Source organism: Sus scrofa, chromosome 6, assembly GCF_000003025.6.
Source record: "Sus scrofa isolate TJ Tabasco breed Duroc chromosome 6, Sscrofa11.1, whole genome shotgun sequence".
NCBI classification, from domain to species: Eukaryota; Metazoa; Chordata; class Mammalia; order Artiodactyla; family Suidae; genus Sus; species Sus scrofa.
This window is the reverse complement of record NC_010448.4, coordinates 17,066,763-17,087,264: the sequence shown is the minus strand read 5'-3', so window position 1 is coordinate 17,087,264 and position 20,502 is coordinate 17,066,763. Positions and strand designations below refer to the sequence as shown.

The 20,502-nt window shown below is 55.5% G+C and overlaps 1 protein-coding gene and 1 non-coding gene across 5 annotated transcripts in view; both read left to right on the top strand.

The window, feature by feature from the left end:
• WWP2 (WW domain containing E3 ubiquitin protein ligase 2) overlaps positions 1–18,485 on the top strand; it is a 159,203-nt gene extending 140,718 nt beyond the window's left edge. For 3 of the 4 annotated variants that reach the window (XM_021093864.1, XM_021093862.1, XM_021093863.1), the window contains exons 11-24: positions 3,036–3,090; positions 6,575–6,656; positions 7,277–7,405; positions 8,027–8,102; positions 8,400–8,471; positions 8,700–8,788; positions 10,967–11,126; positions 12,362–12,495; positions 12,732–12,872; positions 13,783–13,903; positions 14,239–14,343; positions 15,839–15,935; positions 16,125–16,197; positions 16,674–18,482. In XM_021093864.1, coding sequence (XP_020949523.1) covers positions 3,036–3,090; positions 6,575–6,656; positions 7,277–7,405; positions 8,027–8,102; positions 8,400–8,471; positions 8,700–8,788; positions 10,967–11,126; positions 12,362–12,495; positions 12,732–12,872; positions 13,783–13,903; positions 14,239–14,343; positions 15,839–15,935; positions 16,125–16,197; positions 16,674–16,773 — 1,434 coding nt within the window. In that variant the 3' untranslated portion in view covers positions 16,774–18,482. Of the gene's footprint in view, positions 1–3,035; positions 3,091–6,574; positions 6,657–7,276; positions 7,406–8,026; positions 8,103–8,399; positions 8,472–8,699; positions 8,789–10,966; positions 11,127–12,361; positions 12,496–12,731; positions 12,873–13,782; positions 13,904–14,238; positions 14,344–15,838; positions 15,936–16,124; positions 16,198–16,673 lie in introns of all 4 variants that reach the window. The other variant, XM_021093861.1, reaches the window with a different exon arrangement.
• MIR140 (microRNA 140) lies at positions 9,666–9,735 on the top strand. The gene has a single exon (NR_049169.1). It is a non-coding gene; the product is annotated as a microRNA 140 (primary transcript).

Below are 20,502 nucleotides of genomic sequence, written 5' to 3'. Positions count from 1 at the left end.
TCTTGGGCCGCTCCTGCAGCATATGGAGGTTCCCAGGCTAGGGGTCAAATTGGAGCTGTAGCCTCTGGCCCACGCCAGAGCCACAGCAACGCGGGATCCGAGCCGCGTCTGCAACCCACACCACAGCTCACGGCAACGCCGGATTGTTAACCCACTGAGCAAGGCCAGGGACCGAACCCGAAACCTCATGGTTCCTAGTCGGATTCGTTAACCACTGCGCCACAACGGGAACTCCCCTTTTGTTTTTAATGTCAGAAATTTCACACAGTGTTGGCTCTCTATTGTTAGGGTTTTTTTTTTTTTTTTTTTTTTTTTTTTTAAATCTGGAGTTCCCGTCGTGGTGCAGTGGTTAACGAATCTGACTAGGAACCATGAGGTTGCGGGTTCGATCCCTGCCCTTGCTCAGTGGGTTAACGATCTGGCGTTGCCATGAGCTGTGGCGTAGGTCGCAGACGCGGCTCGGATCCCGCGTTGCTGTGGCTCTGGCGTAGGCCGGCGGCTACAGCTCCAATTAGACCCCTAGCCTGGGAACCTCCCATATGCCGCAGGAGCGGCCCAAGAAATGGCAAAAAGACAAAAAAAAAAACAAAAAAAAAAACAAAAGGACAAATATTGGAGTTCCCTGGTGGCTTAGTGGATTAAGCATTGTCACTGCTGTGGCTTGGGTCACTGCCCGGGAACTTCCATATACCACCTGCATGGCTAAAAAAGAAAAGGCAAGGATTAAGAAAGGGGCTGATAAACGTGTGTGTGTGTGTGTGTGTGTGTGTGTGTTTTGTCCTTTTAGGGCCGCACCAGCGACATATGGAGGTTCCCAGGCTAGGGGTCGAATCAGAGCTGTAGCTGCCAACCTAGCCAGAGCCACAGCAACGCCAGATCCAAGCTACATCTGCAACCTACACCACAGCTCACAGCAGCGCCAGATCCTTCATCCAGTGAGCAAGGCCAGGGATCAAACCCCCTGCAACCTCATGGTTCCTGATCAGATTCATTTCCGCTACACCATGATGGGAACTCCTGATAAACATTTTTTGTTTCTAGTTCAGTGCAGGTCACGGAAGCCATCAGGAAAGACCTTTGGTGTGTTGATTTGTAGAGTTAAGCAAGATAGGACTGTAAGTCCCCTGAGGCCCAGGTGGTAGCTAATTTCACATCCAAGCTCCTGAATTCCTTGCACATAATCCAGTTTGGTTGGGGGGGAGACTTACATCAGCAAACAATTTTGCTCCAAATGCCAAATGCTGCCTTCTTTTCATGTCTTTAAATGACCTTTTCTGCAGTCCTTACCCTTTGCAAGGATGTTGCTCCAGCTCAGCACTTAGGCGCTGTCTCCTGTTTGGCCTCATTATCTGAAGCGCATGCGTGTTTCCCAAGGCAGGGCTTTCCTTCCGTTGTCTTACGTATTAACTACAAAACACAGTTGGAGGAGCTTGGATTTTATGAGATGCTGACTCCCCCACCCCTCTCCCCTCCACACACATCAAAACAACCTCTGTGAATTTGGGAGGTTTTTTGGGGTGTTTTTTTTTTTTCCCCAGTAACCATCAGACAAATCCGAATTGGGGTGGAGCTGGCAAACACACCCTCCAGATTGAGGGCAAGGTGCCCTAAATCTAGGACGGCCCAGCTTCCCGCACCTTCGAGCAGTTTCATTCCGCCCAGGCTAGGAGGCCCTGGGCTGAAAGGGGGCTGCGTCCCTTCAAGGAACCTACGGTTTCAAGACTTAACCGTCTTTGTTAGAACTGGCTTTGGAGGAGTTGCTTGAGCTGCCACCTTGGAAGGAAACTTTCCCTGGGGGTGGAGGGAGGGCCCTGGAAGGGGGTCCGTTGGCAGTTGAGTTCGGCCAGTGTTTTCTTAAGCCAAGACTGAGCTCCATTCATCCTGCTGCCCGTGTGTGGCTCTGTCGCCCCCAGACGGGGCCAACCAGGCAGCCCAGAGTCTGCATGGAGAACTTGATCCCCCCCATTTAATGATTAACTTTTAGTAAGTGAAATAAAAATGCCTGGGCAAGAAAAGAAGAAAAAAAAAGAAAGAAAGAAAGAAAGAAAGGAAAGCGAGAGAGAAAGCAAGCAGGGAACAATACTTGTTTTATTTAACCTTGAAGAGGCTTCCACGGCCCTGCCCCCTTCCCCTCAGGATGTGAGAACCCTCGGCCCCCGGGCAGCCCTGCCCCGGGGACCTGGCAGCAGCATTGGGCTGCGGGTGGGGGCCCTCATGTAAACAGTGACCCCGAAGGCCTGGAGTCAGGCCTCCCTTCTCTGCCGGCTCCCCTTCTCGCCCCCTCGCCCCCAGCCCCACCTCCCCAGACAGGCACACCGGGAACACTGAGCGACTTCAGGTTGAGGCCGGAGGAGAATAAAGGTGCTTTTGTGAAGGGAAGCAAAACATTCCTGGGGGAGGTGAGGGGCCTGGGCCTGAATGTGCCCTCAGTCTGTCGCACACCCCGGCCTGCCGGCGGCTCCCTCTCCCCGGCACCCAGGCGGGAGGTGGCGGGAGGAGGCCCAGCCCCCGGCCAGGAAGCTCTGGGCGTGGGCAGGGCTTGTGGGAATGATTTCATTGGAAAGGCCTGCGATATTTTTTCCCCTCCCGTGTGTGGTTCTTGGAGAAAGTTGGAGGTGGTGGTGATTTCAGTCGCCTTGGCCGCCTGAGCGGGAGCTGAGCAGAGGCCCTGGGCCCAGCCCGCCGGGCAGCCCCGCTCCGGCCCTCCTGCCCCGCCTGGGCCGGCTCCCTGCCTCGCCAGCCTCGCCAGCCCCGGGCCCACCTTCCCCTGTGCACCTCTCCTCCCCCTCGCTCCACCCTCCAAAGCTCCCCTCCGCGTGCAGGGCCCTTTTTCGGGTTTTTCTTTTTCCGAGAAGACAAGACGTCTGAGAGGAGCTCGTGTCACCTAAGGCCCCCACCCTGTGCTCCACCAAGTGCTCAAATGTGGAAACCAGCCCTTGGCATTTATATTTTGATCACTTGAGTGATTTTTAACCAGCGGCTTTTTATTTTCATTTTTTAAACATCTTGTGTTCTGCTGTGTTTCTTGTGTTTAGTCTTCGAGTGCTTCCACTGACCATGACCCACTGGGCCCCCTCCCTCCTGGCTGGGGTAAGTACCGAGTTCTCCTCCTGTGCCCCCAGCCGTGTCCGCTGATGCTCCACTGCGCTCTGTCCTCTTTCCCTGGGCATCTTCCTTGCTTCCATGCCTCGGTTTCCCGCCTGGGTTCTCTCGGGCACCCCCTCTGGGGACGCCTAGCTGGAGCAGTTGCAGGAGCTGCAGCTGGAAGGAAGGTTGGAAGAGCAGCCGAGTCCCTTGGCGCCCCTGTAGCACTCACCACCTTAGCTGCCGGAGGGTGACCTCACGAAAGGAAGCCCCGAGCAGCCGTGGGGCTCTTGGGTAGTGGTGCTGACTTTCAAGGTGTCGCCTCAAGAATCCATCCGAGTTGATTAAGGCACTCTGACACGGGCTGATGCCCAGATGCATTTGTTTCAGGTCTGTGGCCATGGAAAGCAACCTTACCAAAGCTTTCTTTGCAGCTGAGATGTTGGAGGACTTCAGCCTTATTTTGACTCGCAGGCATATAGACTACGAAAGGGACCAGAGGGAAGCAGATGAGAGAGTTGAGCTCTGGCTGGTGGCAGGTTGAAAGTGCCAGTTAAGAGTGCCGTGCCGGCCTCCCCTGCTCACTGGAGGGTACCAGGTCCTGGGTGTAATTTGCCAGTGATGGGCTAGAGGGACGGCCATCTGTGCCTTGGGAGAGATGGTGGGCCTCGTGGCTGTTCTCGGAAGGAGTGGCCGTGCAAAAAAGGGGTCACAAGAGATGGCGGGACTCAGCACACTGAGTCAGGGTTTTGGTCCATATGTCCAGTGCCTGTCCCTGGAATCAGTTTTACATGCACCAGGCTGTGCCTGGTGTAATTTATTTGTTAGGCCCACAGAGGACAGTGCGTTCGGTGGTCTCCACAGATGGTATTAAATTGGGCTTGGCAGGGGCGGTGTGTGCTCCCCAACCACGATGAAGAAGCAGACAATGAGAGCATGAGCATTGCCCGGAGAAGTGCAGCTTTTGAGCTGGTTCCTCTCACTGCCAACACGACTACTCCCTGCTAGTATTTTATAAGGTTGCATCCATCCCCTTGGACCCGCAGGGTATCACTTGTCAATTCCCATTGCATTCCTGGGCGCTGGCAAGACTGCCTAGTCTTTCTCGTGGAGCGTATCCGTTATGGAAGCCCCGACACAGTTCGTGATTTTTAGCAGATGGATGATCCACCTGGCTCCCTGAATGGATGAAAGGTCATTGTTCACTGTTATCTCAGAGATCGCAGCCAGTCAGAAGTGCGAGGGTCAAAGGTAGGACCTCTGGCTGGGCAGGGGAAGGCGCATCAGATAAAATAAGAATCTGAAAGGCCATCTGGCAGCCAGTAGACACTGTGACCTAGAGCAGGGGACCCAGAGTCGTCCCTGGATCTGTGGAGTCAAGTGATTGATTTCCGTAGCACTTCTCCTAAATGCTGCTCACCAAGTCAGAGCAGCTCTAGGGTCTCGAAAACAGCTCCTAGAAGCCAAGTGTGAAATATGAGACGGGGCTAAGGGCCCTGGTTGGAGTCCGTGCTCTTAGCAAATCATCCAGAAAGCAGACCAGATGATAATGGTATGAAACTGAGAGAAAAAGAACTTCTGGCTGAGGGCCAGGGAACCTTCCTCATCAAATCCTCTGGGCTTTTTGTTGGTTTCCCCAGGGCTGTGGCAGGGCCACCTCCCCTGGGAGAGTTAAGAGTGAACAGAAAAAGCAGCAAAACCAAAGGAGAATTGTGTTTAGCAATTGAGCCTGCTGCTAAGTCTCCTGTGTTCTCCTTTGCTGTCCTGGGTTCCCTTTCTGCTCCCCTAGGGAGACCCTACATTCTCTCCGAGCCCCCACCCAGGGGCCAGGACACCTCAGGTTTAGGTCCGTGTCTCCTCAGCCGCTCTGACCCCGGGCAAGTGACTGAATGCTTCCCAGTCCATTTCTTCCTAAATCAGGTCGAGCTAGATGACACCTGAGGACTTTCCCCACCCCCAAACTACCACCTTGTGTGCAGCGACCAGGGCCATGGAAGGCCCCCACGCAGTGGGCCATGGAAGGCCCCCACGCAGCAACAAGGGCCCCGGGCCGGCTGGACAGATCCCCCAGCTTGGCAGTTGGCCTTGGCTTTGGTCCTTGGCTGAGCACGTGCAGAGGATCTAGTTCAAAGCAGAAGCTCCTGGGCTGGGAGCGGCTCCTCCCTCCCCCAGGACCTCCTCGGGAAGCCTGTCTTCTGTGGGGTGGTCCCCCAGGCTGTCGTGGGGTGGTAGTGGCTCTGGGCCAATACCTTTTCTTTCTTTCCTTTTGTCTGTGTATTTGAAATTTCCATTAAGAAATGGATACCAGGTAAGGCAGAGAGAGACGGGACCCTGGGTTGATACGGGGCACGTGGCAGCTTGATACGTGAGGCGAGGGGGCTGGGCCCCCCAGTTCTGTGTCTTTTTCTGCTTTTGATTTCCCCATAGCTTCTGGAACTGGTTATTTTTATTTCTTCAATTTCTCCCCGTTATCATAAAATAGAGAGGGCCATTAGCTTTGTTTGTCTTCAAGACAGAAACAGGTTGGAGGGCTCAGGAGCTTTGAGCTAGGAAGAGCAGCCACGCGTGCGGTGGTTGTCTTGCCCTGAGTCTTATCTGCCATCCGCCTGGAGCTGGTGGGCTCTCTTTTCAATCCCTTCAAAGGCCAGAATCACCAGCTAGAGTTGAGTCTGCCCCCAGCCCGCCCAGACTTCTCTCCCTCGAACAACCCAGAGCCATCGTGAGTCCATTGGGGCTAGAGGTAGATACTGTCCCGAGGAGATCAGAGCTGTGTCTGAGCTCCCAAACGCTGCCCCGTCTCGAAGCACGCACTTAGGTGTAAGGCCGAGATGGCATTGTGCGTGCCTACAACCCCAGATGTGGATTTGCGCATAAGCAGCATAGAGGTTTTGTTAGGATGTGGGAGCTTTAGGACAAAATTTTGCCTTTAAGCCGGAGGGGACATAGGCCCGGTGGTGCAGAGCGCTGATCGGAGAGGCATGAGGGGAAATGCAGCCACCCCACAGTGACCCTGCCTGTGAGACAGGCACCCGGGTCACTGCATCCAGTGGGCGGAGCGGTTGCAGGACCAGAGAGCAGCAGCGATGGACTGGGGTGGGGACCCGGGTTGAGGGGAGGCTGGGCTGTGCCTCCACTTTGCACACAGCTGGTTGCAATTACGCCTCTGGGTTCAGCTGGGCTGCCCCCCCTCGTGTTGCCACACCACCCCCTTCTCTCCCGCAGACCCACCCACCGAAGACGGTGCTTGATCTTGAGTTGAAAACGTGTCTATCCCTCCTCCCCAGAAAGGAAAGGGCTCCTTGTCCTTTTTGCCAGTGACGGATATGAGAGCCAGGCTCTGGGTGGTTAAACTTCTCTGACAGCTTGGGACCAGGAGCAGGCATTCAGAGCCAGCAGCCGGGAGGCGGGAGCCAGAGGGGAGAGGGATGTGGGCTCAAGATGTCTCAATCTGAGCGTCTTTTCCTTTTTTTTCTTTCTTCTCCTCTGGCAGAGAAGAGACAGGACAATGGACGGGTGTATTACGTGAACCATAACACACGCACTACCCAGTGGGAGGATCCTCGGACCCAGGGGTAAGGACTCACACCAGGAGAGGTCTGAGCTGGGCCCCTGTGCAGCTCTAGCCCTGGCCCAGGAGCCTGCATGCGTCCTCCATGGCCGATGTTCTGGGACCCTTAGCCACACACGGGTGCCCCGAGACCCTCACGATCTGATGTCTGCCCAGTGAGAGCTTGTGAGTGGCACCTTAAATTGACCTTCCTTGTGGACAGAGAGTGGCCTGGTGGGCAGGTGTTGCTGGTCTCTGTACCAGCTGTGCAGGCTGCCGATTGTGTGATTTCAGAAGGGCCGAGAACTTCCCCCTCATCCTAAAACTCTGTTCTTCCCAGCCTCCCAGAAGCTAGTCTGGGAGAGGGGTACTTGGTGTCCTGGCATTGTTGGTAGATGCTCAGACCACGGCCATCCACCCAGGGCTGGTTCTTTGGCTTTGGGACAATAGATGGCCTCTCTCTGCTGCAAAACTGTCCTCAGGGTTCAGGCATTGCCAAGTGCATTTGCTCAAGGCCCACCTTCAAGGGCTCAGCAGGGCCTGGGAAAAGCAGAAATAAAGCAGCCCTGTGGGACCCCAGCCTCCTTAGCCTGGAGGCCCAGCAGGTGAAATTTGCCTTCAACCCCTCTCTTCCCATGTTGCCAGGATGATCCAGGAGCCAGCTCTGCCTCCGGGGTGGGAGATGAAGTACACCAGCGAGGGGGTGCGTTACTTCGTGGACCACAACACCCGAACCACCACCTTTAAGGATCCTCGCCCCGGGTTTGAGTCTGGGTAAGGACCTGGCACAGGTGATACCCCGCTCTGTTAGCTCAGGCCGGGTCCAGCTGTTCTCACTGCCCTCTAGCGGCCAACTTTGATGTCACACTTTTTTTTTGGTCTTTTTAGGTCTACACCAGAGGCATATGGAGGTTCCCAGGCTAGGGGTCTCATTGGAGCTGTAGATGCCAGCCTACACCACAGCCACAGCAGTGCCATATCCGAGCTGCGTCTGCGACCACACTGTAGCTCACGGCAGTGCCAGATCCTTAACCCACTGAGCGAGGCCAGGGATCGAACCTGCATCCTTGCGCATGCTAGTCAGATTTGCTTCTGCTGAGCCAGGATGGGAACTCCTGATGTCACCCTTTAATCAGTGTGAGTGGGGAGAGGGAAGGGGCTCCTTTGTTCAGAATAACACTGGCGGTCTTTCTCTAAAAGCAAGAGGTCTGGCTTTGTTTCTATTTTTTTCGTTTGAATCTTCAAATCTGCAGATGGTCTTAATGGCAGTCACTTCCTTTCTCTTACGCCTACTTCGCTCATCTTTAAATTAACGTGGCATCAGCTTTCCTTAGGGCTAACAAGATATGTTTTTGAGAAACCCCATGGATTCCCGAGCATCTTTGCTCTTCCTAGGACAAAGCAAGGTTCCCCTGGTGCCTACGACCGAAGTTTCCGGTGGAAGTATCACCAGTTCCGCTTCCTCTGCCACGTGAGTTCTGGTAGTAGGGCTCCCAACCCCCCAACCCCTGAAATTATAGTTTCGGCCCAATTTCTAGCCCAGGAGCAGGCGCTGGAATGCCTGTGTCTTAGGTGGGAGCCGGTCACTCATCTCACCCAAGGGGTTATGTGACATTATCTCCAGGAAGCCGGCTTCCTTTCCTAGGGCATCAAGTTGTTCCTTCTTGGCCCAGGGTGGGTGGGGAAGCCTATTCAGACAGACAGGTGATCAGGCGGAAGACTTGCCACCAAGGCCCCAGCTGGAGGTTTGTTTCTCTTTTCTTTTCAGTCAAATGCTCTCCCCAGCCACGTGAAGATCAGCGTCTCCAGGCAGACACTTTTTGAGGATTCTTTCCAACAGGTTAGAGAATAATCTTCATGTCTGAAACCAGAGGGCCGGCAGAAGGCCCCCTCCTGCAACCCGTCTTCTGTCATGTGGCCTTTTAAGCCCATAGAAGTAGAATTTTCAAGGCGTGGTCCACGGTGACCGGTATCTGCCGAAGAGCAGGCCTAGAAGTCCCCCGTCCCCTGCCCCCGGCCTGCCGTGGACTGGAGAGTGGCAGGCTGGCTCAGTCTTCTATCTCCCCAGATCATGAATATGAAGCCCTACGACCTGCGCCGCCGGCTCTACATTATCATGCGCGGCGAGGAGGGCCTGGACTATGGAGGCATCGCCAGGTGAGCTGGGTGCCCCTGGAGGGCTGTGCTGCACCCCACTTCCCCGGGGCCGCAGAGCCCATGGCTGGAAAGCTGCCTCCTCCCTTCTCAGACAGTTGCCAGAGCTCCCCTGCACCTGCAGGAGTGGGCACGGGTGTGGCGGGTCTGAAGGGGTGCTGGAGCAGGGTCTTGGGGTCCCCTGCTGGGCTAGGCATCAACCCTGTAGTTACCGGGTCATGGGGAGGCTGAGGGGCTTTGTGGGGAGGGGCTCACTCAAGACAGTAGCTCTACCCACCAACATCATTATGTCTGTATTTCACCCAGTCCGTCTGACCCGTGGGCAGGGGAAAAATACCGGTGTTGAGTGGTTGTCCATGAAAGCTGACCCTGGGCCTCACTTCCTCTTGAGGCAGCCGGGGCATGCTGAGTTGGGAGTCATGGTATGTACCTGCCGTGCATAGGCTGTGTCACCCTCCAGAGGGCATTGATCAATACCCAGCTGTAGGTCATGTGCACAAGGTCAGTGGACTCAAAATAGCTCCTATAATCCTACAAAGAGCTCAGAGCGTTGTCTTGCCCTCCCCACCGTCCACCTACAAAAGTTAACAGACTCCCCTTCCCAGTGTTGCCTCGGATGAGGGGCACAAGGGCCCTGGCAGAGAGAAGGAGCATCTTGGCCTGTGGTGACCGCTCAGCTCACTGCCTCTCATGGTGTGGGGACATCTTCTCGCTGGGTGTTGGCTTAACTTGCTTCTGGTTCTCTGTGTGCTGGTGGCGTTGCCCGCTGTGTTGGCCCCGTGGATCAATGGCTCTTTTTCCGTGGTGACCGCGATAACCTCCTCTCCAGGCTCTGCTTGGTGGTGTGGCTCCCGCCCCGTGTGTGTCTGTCTCTCTGTGTCCTGCCAGTGGTTTTACCCTATGGTAGGTTACGTCATGCTGTTCTACCACAGGGTAGAACCACGGACAGGATACCGGGGCACCCTCTGCATCGAAGGACTCCTCATCTGCCCGGCCACAAACAGCCCAGCAGCCAGGGACCGGTCCCCTTGGGCTGTCCCCCTGCTGGTCTAGCTCAAGCTCCAAAAAGGACTCTGACATCTGGCTTCAGGCTTTACCTAGGGCCCAAAGTGATGCCAAGTCATGGACATGGGTTCACAGGAATGCGTGGACATACAGGGAAGGGTATGATGATGGGGTCGGGGGCGAGGGAATGGCCAAGTGCCCCAAGGGCAGCGAGATACCTGGGCTGTAGCTGGGGGAGTGAGGTGCAGGCACAGCATGGGTTCCAGAGTTTTTGTGCATCGGGAGTTAGGAATGTGTTACCACATGTTCACAAGATGCTGCCTCCTCAGCTAGGGCGGAAGCAGGCCGGCTGCTATTCATAAAGCATTTCTGTGAAGTTTAGAAAAAGGTACCCTTTCTCAAGACACTTCTGTATTGGAAAATGGCCACAACATACTGGGTTTTATCCGAAAATGGCAAAATGGCAACTTTACAGCTGTTTGCAGGGACATTGTTGTGATAAATGTACAAATTATGGTTTTTTAAAAAGATTGTGCTAAAGTTTAGTTGATATAAAATGTGTTAATTTCTGCTGTATAGCAAAGTAACTCAATTGTACATGTATCTCTTCCTTTTCATATTCTTTTCCATTGTGGTTTATCACAGGATACTGAATATAGTTCCCTGTGCTATACAGCAGGGCTTCGTTGTTAATCCATTCTATATATAATAGTTTACTTCTGCTAATCCCAAACTCCCAATCCTTCCCTCCCCTCCGCCTTCTCCCTTGGCAACCACAAGTTTGTTCTCTATATACGATATTTTAACATAGTGTCCTTGTGCAGTGCACAGCCCACACAGCTGTGCATGGTGGCTCAGGGTGCAAGGAGCCCCTTTGCCGTTAGTTGCTCTGGATATCGGATGGGAAGTCCTGGAATGCAGCACCCAGAGCTAACATGCACGCACATGGGTCTTCCTGAGCATCATTGTCAAGTGCACTTGTTGTTCTGGTTCACCTCGGGTCTGACTCTGCTCTGTCCGTAGAGATTGGCCCAGCTGCTGATCCTGGTGGGGCTGCCTCCCCAGGACACAGGTCTCCAGACCGGGTGAAACAGGAGGCAGAGGAGAGTTGCAGCTCCAGAGGGGGTGTGCAGGGAGGGATCCATTAGTCTTGTCTTTCTCTCTCTTCTCTCACAGAGAGTGGTTTTTCCTCCTGTCCCACGAGGTGCTCAACCCCATGTACTGTTTATTTGAATACGCCGGGAAGAACAATTACTGCCTGCAGATCAACCCCGCCTCCTCCATCAACCCCGACCACCTCACCTACTTCCGCTTTATTGGCAGATTCATTGCCATGGTAAGAGTCACTGCCACAAGACCTCCAGGGCAGGCGGTGACCCCAGACACCAATGGCAGCTCTGCAGACTGGCACCCCCTCTCTGGGCCCCACCCTCATCCTTATAGAACTCCTCACTGAAGGTGCAAAAAGCTAGTGAGAGTTCCAGCGCTAGATCAGAGCTCTCTCGGTGGCCACCACAGGGTGTTGAGCAAGTTTTCCTTATTGATTCGTGTAGGACTCACCAAGCGAAAGCCCGGGCTCCCCGGATCAGAGTCTTCACTGAACATTCGTCGTGTGCCCTGTTGGGGTGGGGGATGACGGGCACGGCCCACCTGCTGCCCATCTCCGGGTGTTGCCACGAGCTGGGTGGCAAGAGCTTGGGAGGGTCTGACTATGACTCAGACCTTCTGGAAGGGAATTGGGAATCTACACTAGCTTAGAACAGAGCTCTGGTGGACCAGCTGGTGCAAGATGGAGGAGGCACCTGTCACGAGGAGGGCAGAGTAGGGAAGAAGAGTCGGTATTTGTGTTTCTGCAGAAATAGGCTCCACAGAGTGAACATGAAAAGGGGGTGACACTGGGTGCCTCCGGTTGAGTATCTCACGAGTATGGAGACAGGGGGATCTCTGGGAGCCCCAGTCCTGCTGCCATATTTGGTAGCTTGAGATGTTTTGCTGCTAACTTTCCTTCACTTCTTCCTGAGGGAGTGCCCCGCCCTGCCCCCCTCTCGGGGGGACCCAAGAGCCCATGACTAAATATGTCCTTTCCCTTTGTCTGGAAGTTCTTGGCCAAGGTGCTGGGCTCAGGAAGTGGGCACATTCTTCCCAGGTCTAGAGACCCGCCTGGCCCCGCAGCTGACAGGACAGACCAGTAAAACCCTAGACTATTACTCACCCCTGGCCCGCCAGCAGCGGCGTCTGCATTATTTTTGGCTGCCTCTGCTGCCCGGCTCTGAGCACCAGTGAGTCAGGGCCGCCCTCTGGAGCGGTACAGAATGAGTCTTCTCTGGGAGCTTGGGGCTGACTCGGCCAGAGCAGGGAGCCGGTGGGCGGGTGGGCAGGTGGTGGGCCTGCTGGGCCTGCAGGTGGCTCCCTGAGGTGTGCAGGTGGGACCAAGGGCCCTGCTTGTTCCAGGCCTTCCCTTCAGCCCCTGGGGCAGCTGGGTGCTCAGGAGGGCGGGGAGCAGGAGCCGGGCTTTGAGATGGGGCATCCTGGGAAAAGCACACCTCCTCGCCCTGTTGCCTCCTTCCTCAGGCTCTGTACCATGGAAAGTTCATCGATACGGGCTTCACCCTCCCTTTCTACAAGCGGATGCTGAACAAGAGACCAACCCTGAAAGACCTGGAGTCCATCGACCCCGAATTCTACAACTCCATCGTCTGGATCAAGTGCGTGCCCCTCCCTCGCCCCACGCTGGGTTAAAGGCTGGGGTGGAGTGGGGGGGCTGGGTAGCTTCCAGTCTGCCTGCAGGGCAGCTCAGGAGGTGTCCTCTGCCTCCCGAGGTGGGTTCTAGGCCACCTGCGGATCCCCGTGTCCCGTGGGCCCTGCAAGTGCGTGACAGCCGAATTGGGGGAAGGCCCCTTCTGTGACAGACTTCTTCCCCCTGGGTCTGTCGTGCCCCCAGAGAGAACAACCTGGAGGAGTGCGGCCTCGAGCTGTACTTCATCCAGGACATGGAGATCCTGGGCAAGGTGACGACGCACGAGCTGAAGGAAGGCGGGGAGAGCATCCGGGTGACCGAGGAGAACAAGGAAGAGTACATCATGTGAGTCTCAAGCGCTGGGGGCTGAGGGGCTGGGGGGCTGCGAGAGGGGAGCAGAGGCCCAGCTGGCTGCAGAGAGAGGGTTTCCTGCTCTTGTCTCTGGGTGCCCTCTTCAGCCAGCCCCCCACACGTGGCCCGTGGGTCGCCAGGGGTGGAAAGAACCTCCCACTTGGCCCTGACCGTAGGTGGCTGCTGTGGCCAGTCAGGGACTGACCCTAGTGAGCAGCTGGAGCCCAAGCCCAAGGCCCTCTGTTCCCCTCCTGGGTTCTCTGTCCCCCAGGTGGTGGACTTCAAGGCCGCAGGGCCGGGGAGTTCCTGTTGTGGCGCAGGGGAAACAAATCCAACTAGGAACCGTGAGGTTGGGGGTTTGATCCCTGGCCTTGCCCAGTGGGTTAAGGATCCGGCGTTGCCGTGAGCTGTGGTGTAGGTCACAGACGTGGTTTGGATCCCGCGTTGCTGTGGCTGTGGTGTAGGCTGGCAGCTACAGCTCCGATTCGACCCCTAGCCTGGGAACCTCCATATGCCGCAGACGCGGCCCTAAAAAGACAAAACAAAACAAAAGGCTATAGGGCTGAATTCCTTTGATGAGGCATAAAATTTAGATGGCGCCCTCTTCTTTCTCCTGATTCTGTCCAGTTGACTTAAATCCATTATCTCACATGCCCATTCATGGTCGTGCCTTTTAACCTCCACATGTCAGCAGTAGTGGGAGGAGGAGGAGGAGGCGATTTCAAAGATTCAAGTGCCTCTGGGTTCCGGTGAGGTTTTAAAGGCTGTTCCCTGGGGCTGGCAGCAGCCCTGGGTCTCCCCGCCGGCCTGAAGTCAACTCTCAGCTGACCCCTTGCTGCCAGCGGTGGGCTTCCCCGCCCCACCCTGCCGCTCCTGAGCCGTGGCTCTCGGGCTCTGGTTTTAGGCTGCTGACTGACTGGCGTTTCACCCGGGGCGTGGAAGAGCAGACCAAAGCCTTCCTCGATGGCTTCAACGAGGTGGCCCCCCTGGAGTGGTTGCGCTACTTTGATGAGAAGGAGCTGGAGGTGAGAGCTGGGGTAGTTGGGACCCCGAACCCCTGCCTCTGGGGCAGTCCTGCTCTTTGCTAGCCTTGCTGGGAACCCACAGCGACTCACCAGGAGAACCCCGAAGTCTAGCTGGGGGGCGGCAGCAGGCCAGTCACATTGATTTGGGTTCACACCTGCCCTTACCTGGGCCCTGGTTTGCAGGGGGTCCACCTTACGACTTGCGTTGCCCGCACTGTTAGGCCTGCCGGCAGAGACAGTCGAAAACGTGTTTCATCTGGCAGGGAGTGGATGAAGCTCCGTGTGCCGTGGGGGGTGCTGGGCTGGGTGGCTGACTCCCGGGCTTTCTCCGGCAGCTGATGCTGTGCGGCATGCAGGAGATAGACATGAGCGACTGGCAGAAGAACACCATCTACCGGCACTACACCAAGAACAGCAAGCAGATCCAGTGGTTCTGGCAGGTGGGCCCTGGGTCTGGTCCCTGCCCTCAGGGCAAGGGTCTGGGCGGGGGCGTTTTCGCAGTCCCCACAGGAAGCGAGACCTGATTCCACCCCAAGCTCGAGGATACTTGTTGTGTTACCGCCTCCCTCGTCTTTGACCCTCTCCTCACCTCCCTCAACTTGCAAAAGGAGATGAGACACCCAACCTTGAGACAAAGGGAGCTGTGGCATCTGGGTTGTGGCCAGTGTGGGTGGGCGGTGGGTGGCCCAGCTCCAAATGCTGGAATGCAGTGGGGGCTCATTATGTACAGGAAGGAAAGCTCTCGTCTGTCCTGTGGGTCCCTGTCCAGCCAGGTGGCAGGGGCAAGCATGAGGTTGGCTCCAAAGAAACGGAATGGGCTCGTTGTCTCAGATACAATGAGTCGATTCCTTTGTGTGTGTGGGTCCAGTCGTTGTCGTCATTATGAAGTATAGCATATACAAAAAAGAACAAGCATGTGTAGGTTTTTTGTGGCAGTGAAATTCCTATGCTGTAAAATTCACTGGGTTAAGCATTTTAAGGTGTACAGCTCAGTGGATCTGACGTGGCTTTTAACAGTGCTGTGTAGCCTTCATCACTGTCTAATTCCAGAATATTTCATCCCCCATAAAAAGAAACCTCATACCCATTAAGCAGTCACTCCTGTCCTTAGTATACTTTTAAAAGCAGAACTTGGGAGTTCCCATTGTGGCTCACAGGGTTGCAGACCTGACTAGAATCCATGAGGGCGTGGGTTCAATGCCTGGTCTTGCTCAGTGTTTAAAGAATCTGCCGTTGCCGTGAGCTGTGGTGGAGGTCGCAGACGTGGCTTGGATCCTGTGTTTCTGTGGCTCTGGTGTAGGCCTACAGCTACAGCTCCAATTCAACTCCTAGCCTGGACACTCCCATATGCTGCGAGTGTGGCCCTAAACAGCAAAAATAAATAAATAAAATCAGGGAGTTCCTTTTGTGGCTCAGTGGTAACAAACCCAACTTGTATCCATGAAGACAGGGGTTCAGTCTCTGGCCTTGCTCAGTGGGTTAAAGATCCGGTGTTGCCAGGAGCTGTGGTGTAGGTCACAGACGCTGCTTGGATCTGGCATTGCTGTGGCTGTGGTGTAGTGTGGCAGCTACACCTCTGATTGAACCCCTAGCTTGGGAACTTCCACTTGCCACAGATGAGCCCCCCACAATAAATAAATAAGATAAAAATAAGTAAACAAATAAATAAAAGCAGAACTTGGAGGGAGGAAGACTGCCTGATCCAAAGTGTCCCTGAGACCAAGCGATGTGACATCACCTGGTGGGAAAGGCCAGCACAGCCTTTTAGAGAGAATGGCTTTGGGGTTGCCCAGGTGGCAGTGGTCAGCTCCCCCTCCAGCCCGGGCTCCGAGTTCTCCGTCCCAAAGAGGGGCCCGGCTCAGTGGAGAGTTAGAGGTCAGGGGAGGTACTGGGCCAAGCGGCTCCCTGACGCTGCCTTGGCTTGTGGAGCTGCAGGTGGTGAAGGAGATGGACAACGAGAAGAGGATCCGGCTGCTGCAGTTTGTCACTGGGACCTGCCGCCTGCCCGTTGGGGGCTTCGTCGAACTCATTGGTACATTTCCCCTTGGCCTGCGGGTGCCCTTGGGGGGGTGAGGACAGCTCAAAGAAGGGGGCAGGACCTAGTGTCTTCCTGGAAGCAGATCAGTGGGAGGGAGGCTGAGCCTTCAGCGGTTGGAGCCGGAGGGTCCTGCCTTCGGAAGGGACCATCCTGTGACACACAGTGCATTTTTCCGGACCACAGGAAGCAATGGGCCACAGAAGTTTTGCATTGACAAGGTTGGCAAGGAAACTTGGCTGCCCAGGAGCCACACCTGGTGAGTGTGTTGGTTGGAGGGGAGGTGGCAGGAACCTGAGGCCGGGAGAGCGCCAGAAGGCAGCCCAGTGGGCGAGGTGTCTTCAGGGCCTTGACACTGGCCACTCTTGAGTAGCTCTGGGTGTTGGGCTTAGAGAGGAGGGGTGTGGCATGCCTGGGCCTCTGACCTTTGGGAGCTGTCACGCAGTTCCGCGCTCTGTTGGCCACCCCAGGGGTTCACTACTGAAACACCCTCTTCAAGTAGGCAAAGAGCTGCTGTTCCGAGCGCCCCCTGTTGTTCCCCATCTCCCCTGCAGCCCTGCCTCCTCTAAGCCCTGCTTGGTCCAGGGACACAGCAGAGAACCCTGTCCCAGGATCTGTCTGCCTGGCATCACGGTTGAGCGCAGTGGGGTGGTGGTGGTGGGGTTCTATGTGGACCCCCGGTGGCTGTGAGAGCTCTGACCTCCCTGTGCTGTCTGCCCAATTCTTTCTCACCAGTTTCAACCGGCTGGACCTCCCACCATACAAGAGCTACGAACAGCTGAAAGAGAAGCTGCTGTACGCCATCGAGGAGACCGAGGGCTTCGGACAGGAGTAGCTGAGGCCGCCCTCTCCCACGCCCCCCAGCACATATGCAGTCCTGAGTCCTCCCTGCCCGAGAGGCTGCTGGCTGCGCAGCCCCCGGGAGGCCCCTGCAGACGGTGGCCCCGTGTGGGACCACAGCGTCGTCAGGCCGGTGGCGGCAGAGCCTGCCTTCAAGAGGTCCCGCCTGCCCCTCCCTCCTACCCACTGGTGGCAGCCTGGAATAAAGCCCCCATGTCACCCTCGGCCCCATCACCCACTGCAGTGTCGGGAGAGCTGCCCCTCTGTGCAGAGCTCACCCTCCTTCTCCCCGAGACCCGCCCTAGCTGTGTGTGAGGGTGCCAGGCAGGGCGCCCGAGCCCAAGCCCTGGGCCTCACGGGCTGGCTAGGTGAGAAGGAGACCGGCCACTCGGGGTAGGTGTTCTGGGCTAAGGAAGCCCAAGGTCTTCGCCAGTAAAAGAGGTTCTGTTTTATATGGAACTTTCCAGTGACCTGTGTAAAGGAAGGTCTGAGGGAGAGGAGCTCTGGATCTAGGCCACCTCCCTCAATGGCTCTAGCTCCCGAGGCCGAGCAGCAAGGCCCCTTCCTGCACTCGGCGCGGGCCCGTTCGTTCTTTCCAGCAGATAAAGGGTCATGTCAGTGGGATGGAAACAGCAAACGCCCTCAGACTTTCTTTTCCCTTTGACATAAACTTGAAGCATTTTGTGTGTGGGGTTGCTTTGTGTTTCGTGGTTGCTATGCTGCTGTCACTTTCCATCAAGGAGCTGGCGTGCCAGGCATGGCTAGGACCTCGACGGCCCCAGCCCTGTTTGTCCAAGAATTGCCCCAACAGCGGCTCCACTTAGGAACCTGCTCAGCAGTTGTGTGAGCTCAGGCAGGCCTGACCTGGCAGCTCAGCTTCACAGCAGCCTTGTCCCCGAGCCCTGACAGAGAGGGAAGGGCGCTGTTGTCCCGAGTGCCACCCCAACCTTGCCCTCTCCCTCCGCGAAGAACCCCCCCCGCCCCCACCACCGCTAGATGTAGCGATGGGGCTCAAGTCCCTGGACCTCCAGGCAGCCCGTGCGTCCGGGTGGAGAATGAGGTGGGACGCAGCCACTGTGGAGTGAGCCTACTCTGCCTCCAAGTGAGGCGACAGCTGCTTGTAGGAAACCAGCAGAAGGGCCCTGAGCTGCCATGCCCAGTCGGGCCTGATTTCTGGAGCTCCCGCCAGCCTCTGCCGTGGGCATCCTGCCATGTGTTGCAATCGTCAAGGTGAACACACTCCTCTGGGAAGCTGGAGTGGTGACTGTCGCGGGGCCCCCATGCAGCCCTCGGGCCGGTCCAGGGGCCTTCTGAGGACCCTGTCATGGTCCCAGGGCCTCGTCCTTCCCTGGCCCGGCCCAGGGAGGAGGGCCCTGGCCGCTCTGTTGCGCGTGCTGATGTCAGCGGCTCAGTTCATCGCGGCTCAACCATTTTTCCTTCCCTGGAATCGTTTGCCGTGCTTCCCTGCAGCATCTCACCGTGTTGGGGGTTGGGGTGCCAGCTGCCAGGCGGGGTTTGGAAGCCTCGGGCTCTGGGTGTGCGGAGTGTGTTCATGTGGGTGTGTGTGTACATATGTGTATATAACTGAGGTGTCTGTACGGAATGCCCTTTGGTAGCTCTGAGGTGGTCACCAGATTGTTTTGTAACGCTCCCCGCCCTTGCCTCGGTATTGCCAGTTTCTTGTGCAATAAACAATCAGCAGCTGTGGGTGGTGTTGGCGTGGATGTGTCCAAATCTCTGTCCTCCAGGCAAAAGGCCTCTGGGCCCCACACACCCTCCAGGTCCAGACTGGGTGGAAATTCCATGACCTTGCTGGTTTTGAGAATTGTGTGCGTCATCTACCAAGACAGCCGCACTTCTGACAGGTTGCTGTGTCCTTGTCCAGGGGTTCCAGACTTCAGCCCTCCGTCACTTGGTTCGCGGCACCCTTTTGGCCTGGGTCTCTTTGGGCAGGTGCTGTGGCACAGGAGTGCCAAGAGATGAGGCTACAGGTTAGACAGGCTTCGGGCACCAGCTCCTGGGGACAGTGTTCTGGGCGATCATTCATTCGAGAAACATTTCCTGGGATCTCTTGAGTTCCCTGATGGTGCAGAGGGCTCTCTGGTCTTGGGCTCTTGGTCAGACAAGGGCTTGCTGACCCCTTTCTTGAAGGGTTCCGATGGGACCCATCAGTGCGGTCTTGGTGCTTTCGACATGGAAATGACTTTGTCCTGGATCAAGCCTTGCTGTGATCAGGCTTCTTTCCAGGGGAGGCAGAGATGTACAGAGCACCTCCTTCCTGGAGTTCATGAGCCGAATTCACTACCCCCCAACTCCGAAGCCTTTCTCCACTTGACAGGGCAGTGCCGTACTTTCGAGGAAATGATCCACCGAAGTCTATACATTATACAGACATCTCATAATCAATTCAAGTAAGACACCTCTCGGTGAAACTGTTCTCCCCACAAGTAACTGCTGTTCAGTGGGTGGTCCTTCCAAACAATTTTGTGTGTATAAATCATATATACATATAGTTGGAAAATACACCAAAAATGACATACATGTTGAGCAGCTTATCTCATTAAATGAGGTATTAGGGACACCTTTCCATGATTGTCAGCATAGGTCCAATGAATTCTTTAGGGCGTGATAGTCCACGGTATGGCTGTTCTGTAGCACACCCGTCTTTGTCCGAACAGGCATTGCATTTGTGTCCAGTTTGCTGGTGAATGCTGTTGGCCAGGTCTTGTGCATCGATGCTGCTTTTCCAGGAGGGGCCCGTCCTGGAGTTGGACTGTTGATTATGCACTTTTTTTTTTTTCTTTTTTGGTCTTTTCTAGGGCCGCACCCGTGGCATAGGGAGGTTCCCAGGCTAGGGGTCTAATCAGAGCTGCAGCCGCCTGCCTACACCACAGCCACAGCAATGCGGGATCTGAGCCGTGCCTGCAAACTACACCACAGCTCACTGCAACGCCAGATCCTTAACCCACTGAGTGAGGCCAGGGATTGAACCCGCAACCTCATGGTTCCTAGTCAGATTTGTTAACCACTGCGCTACGGGGAGAACTCCTGTGCACCTCTATTTTTAATTTAAAAACTTTTAAAAAGGTTTCAAACTCCAGGCTAGAAAGGGTCCACTGTGAAAGCCCCCCTCCTTTGTTCCTTAGCCATTCTGATCACCTTCTGGAGGCAGGCATTGTCGCTGGTTTCTTTTGGATCCTTCCAGATAGATTCTACCCAGCAGGCATTGTCGCTGGTTTCTTTTGGATCCTTCCAGATAGATTCTACCCAGTTGCCCTTCAGAAACATTCTTGTCTTACCAGCCTTTGCAGTGGACAGGACCCCTTGCTGCCCCACTCTGGTCACTCAGTCTATGAGCTCCCTGTCTCTCCTTTCGGCTCTTCTTCCACTTCTCCATCTCCTAACTCTGGGCATCTGCCCTTTTACTTTTGCATGGTCAAAGTAGGTTTTTTTTTTTTTATTTAAAATATTTATATTCCGAAGTTCTCATTGTGGTGAAGCAGAAACGATTCTGACTCATATCCACGAGAAGGCGGGTTTGATCCCTGGCCTCACTCTGGGTTGGAGATCCGGCGTTGCTATGAGCTATGGTGTAGGTCACAGATGCAGCTCGGATCCCATGTTGCTGTGGCTGTGCTTGGCAGCTGCAGTTCCAATTTGAGCCCTAGCCTGGGAACTTCTATATGCCGCAAGTATGGCCTTAAAAAGCCAAAAAAAAAAAAAA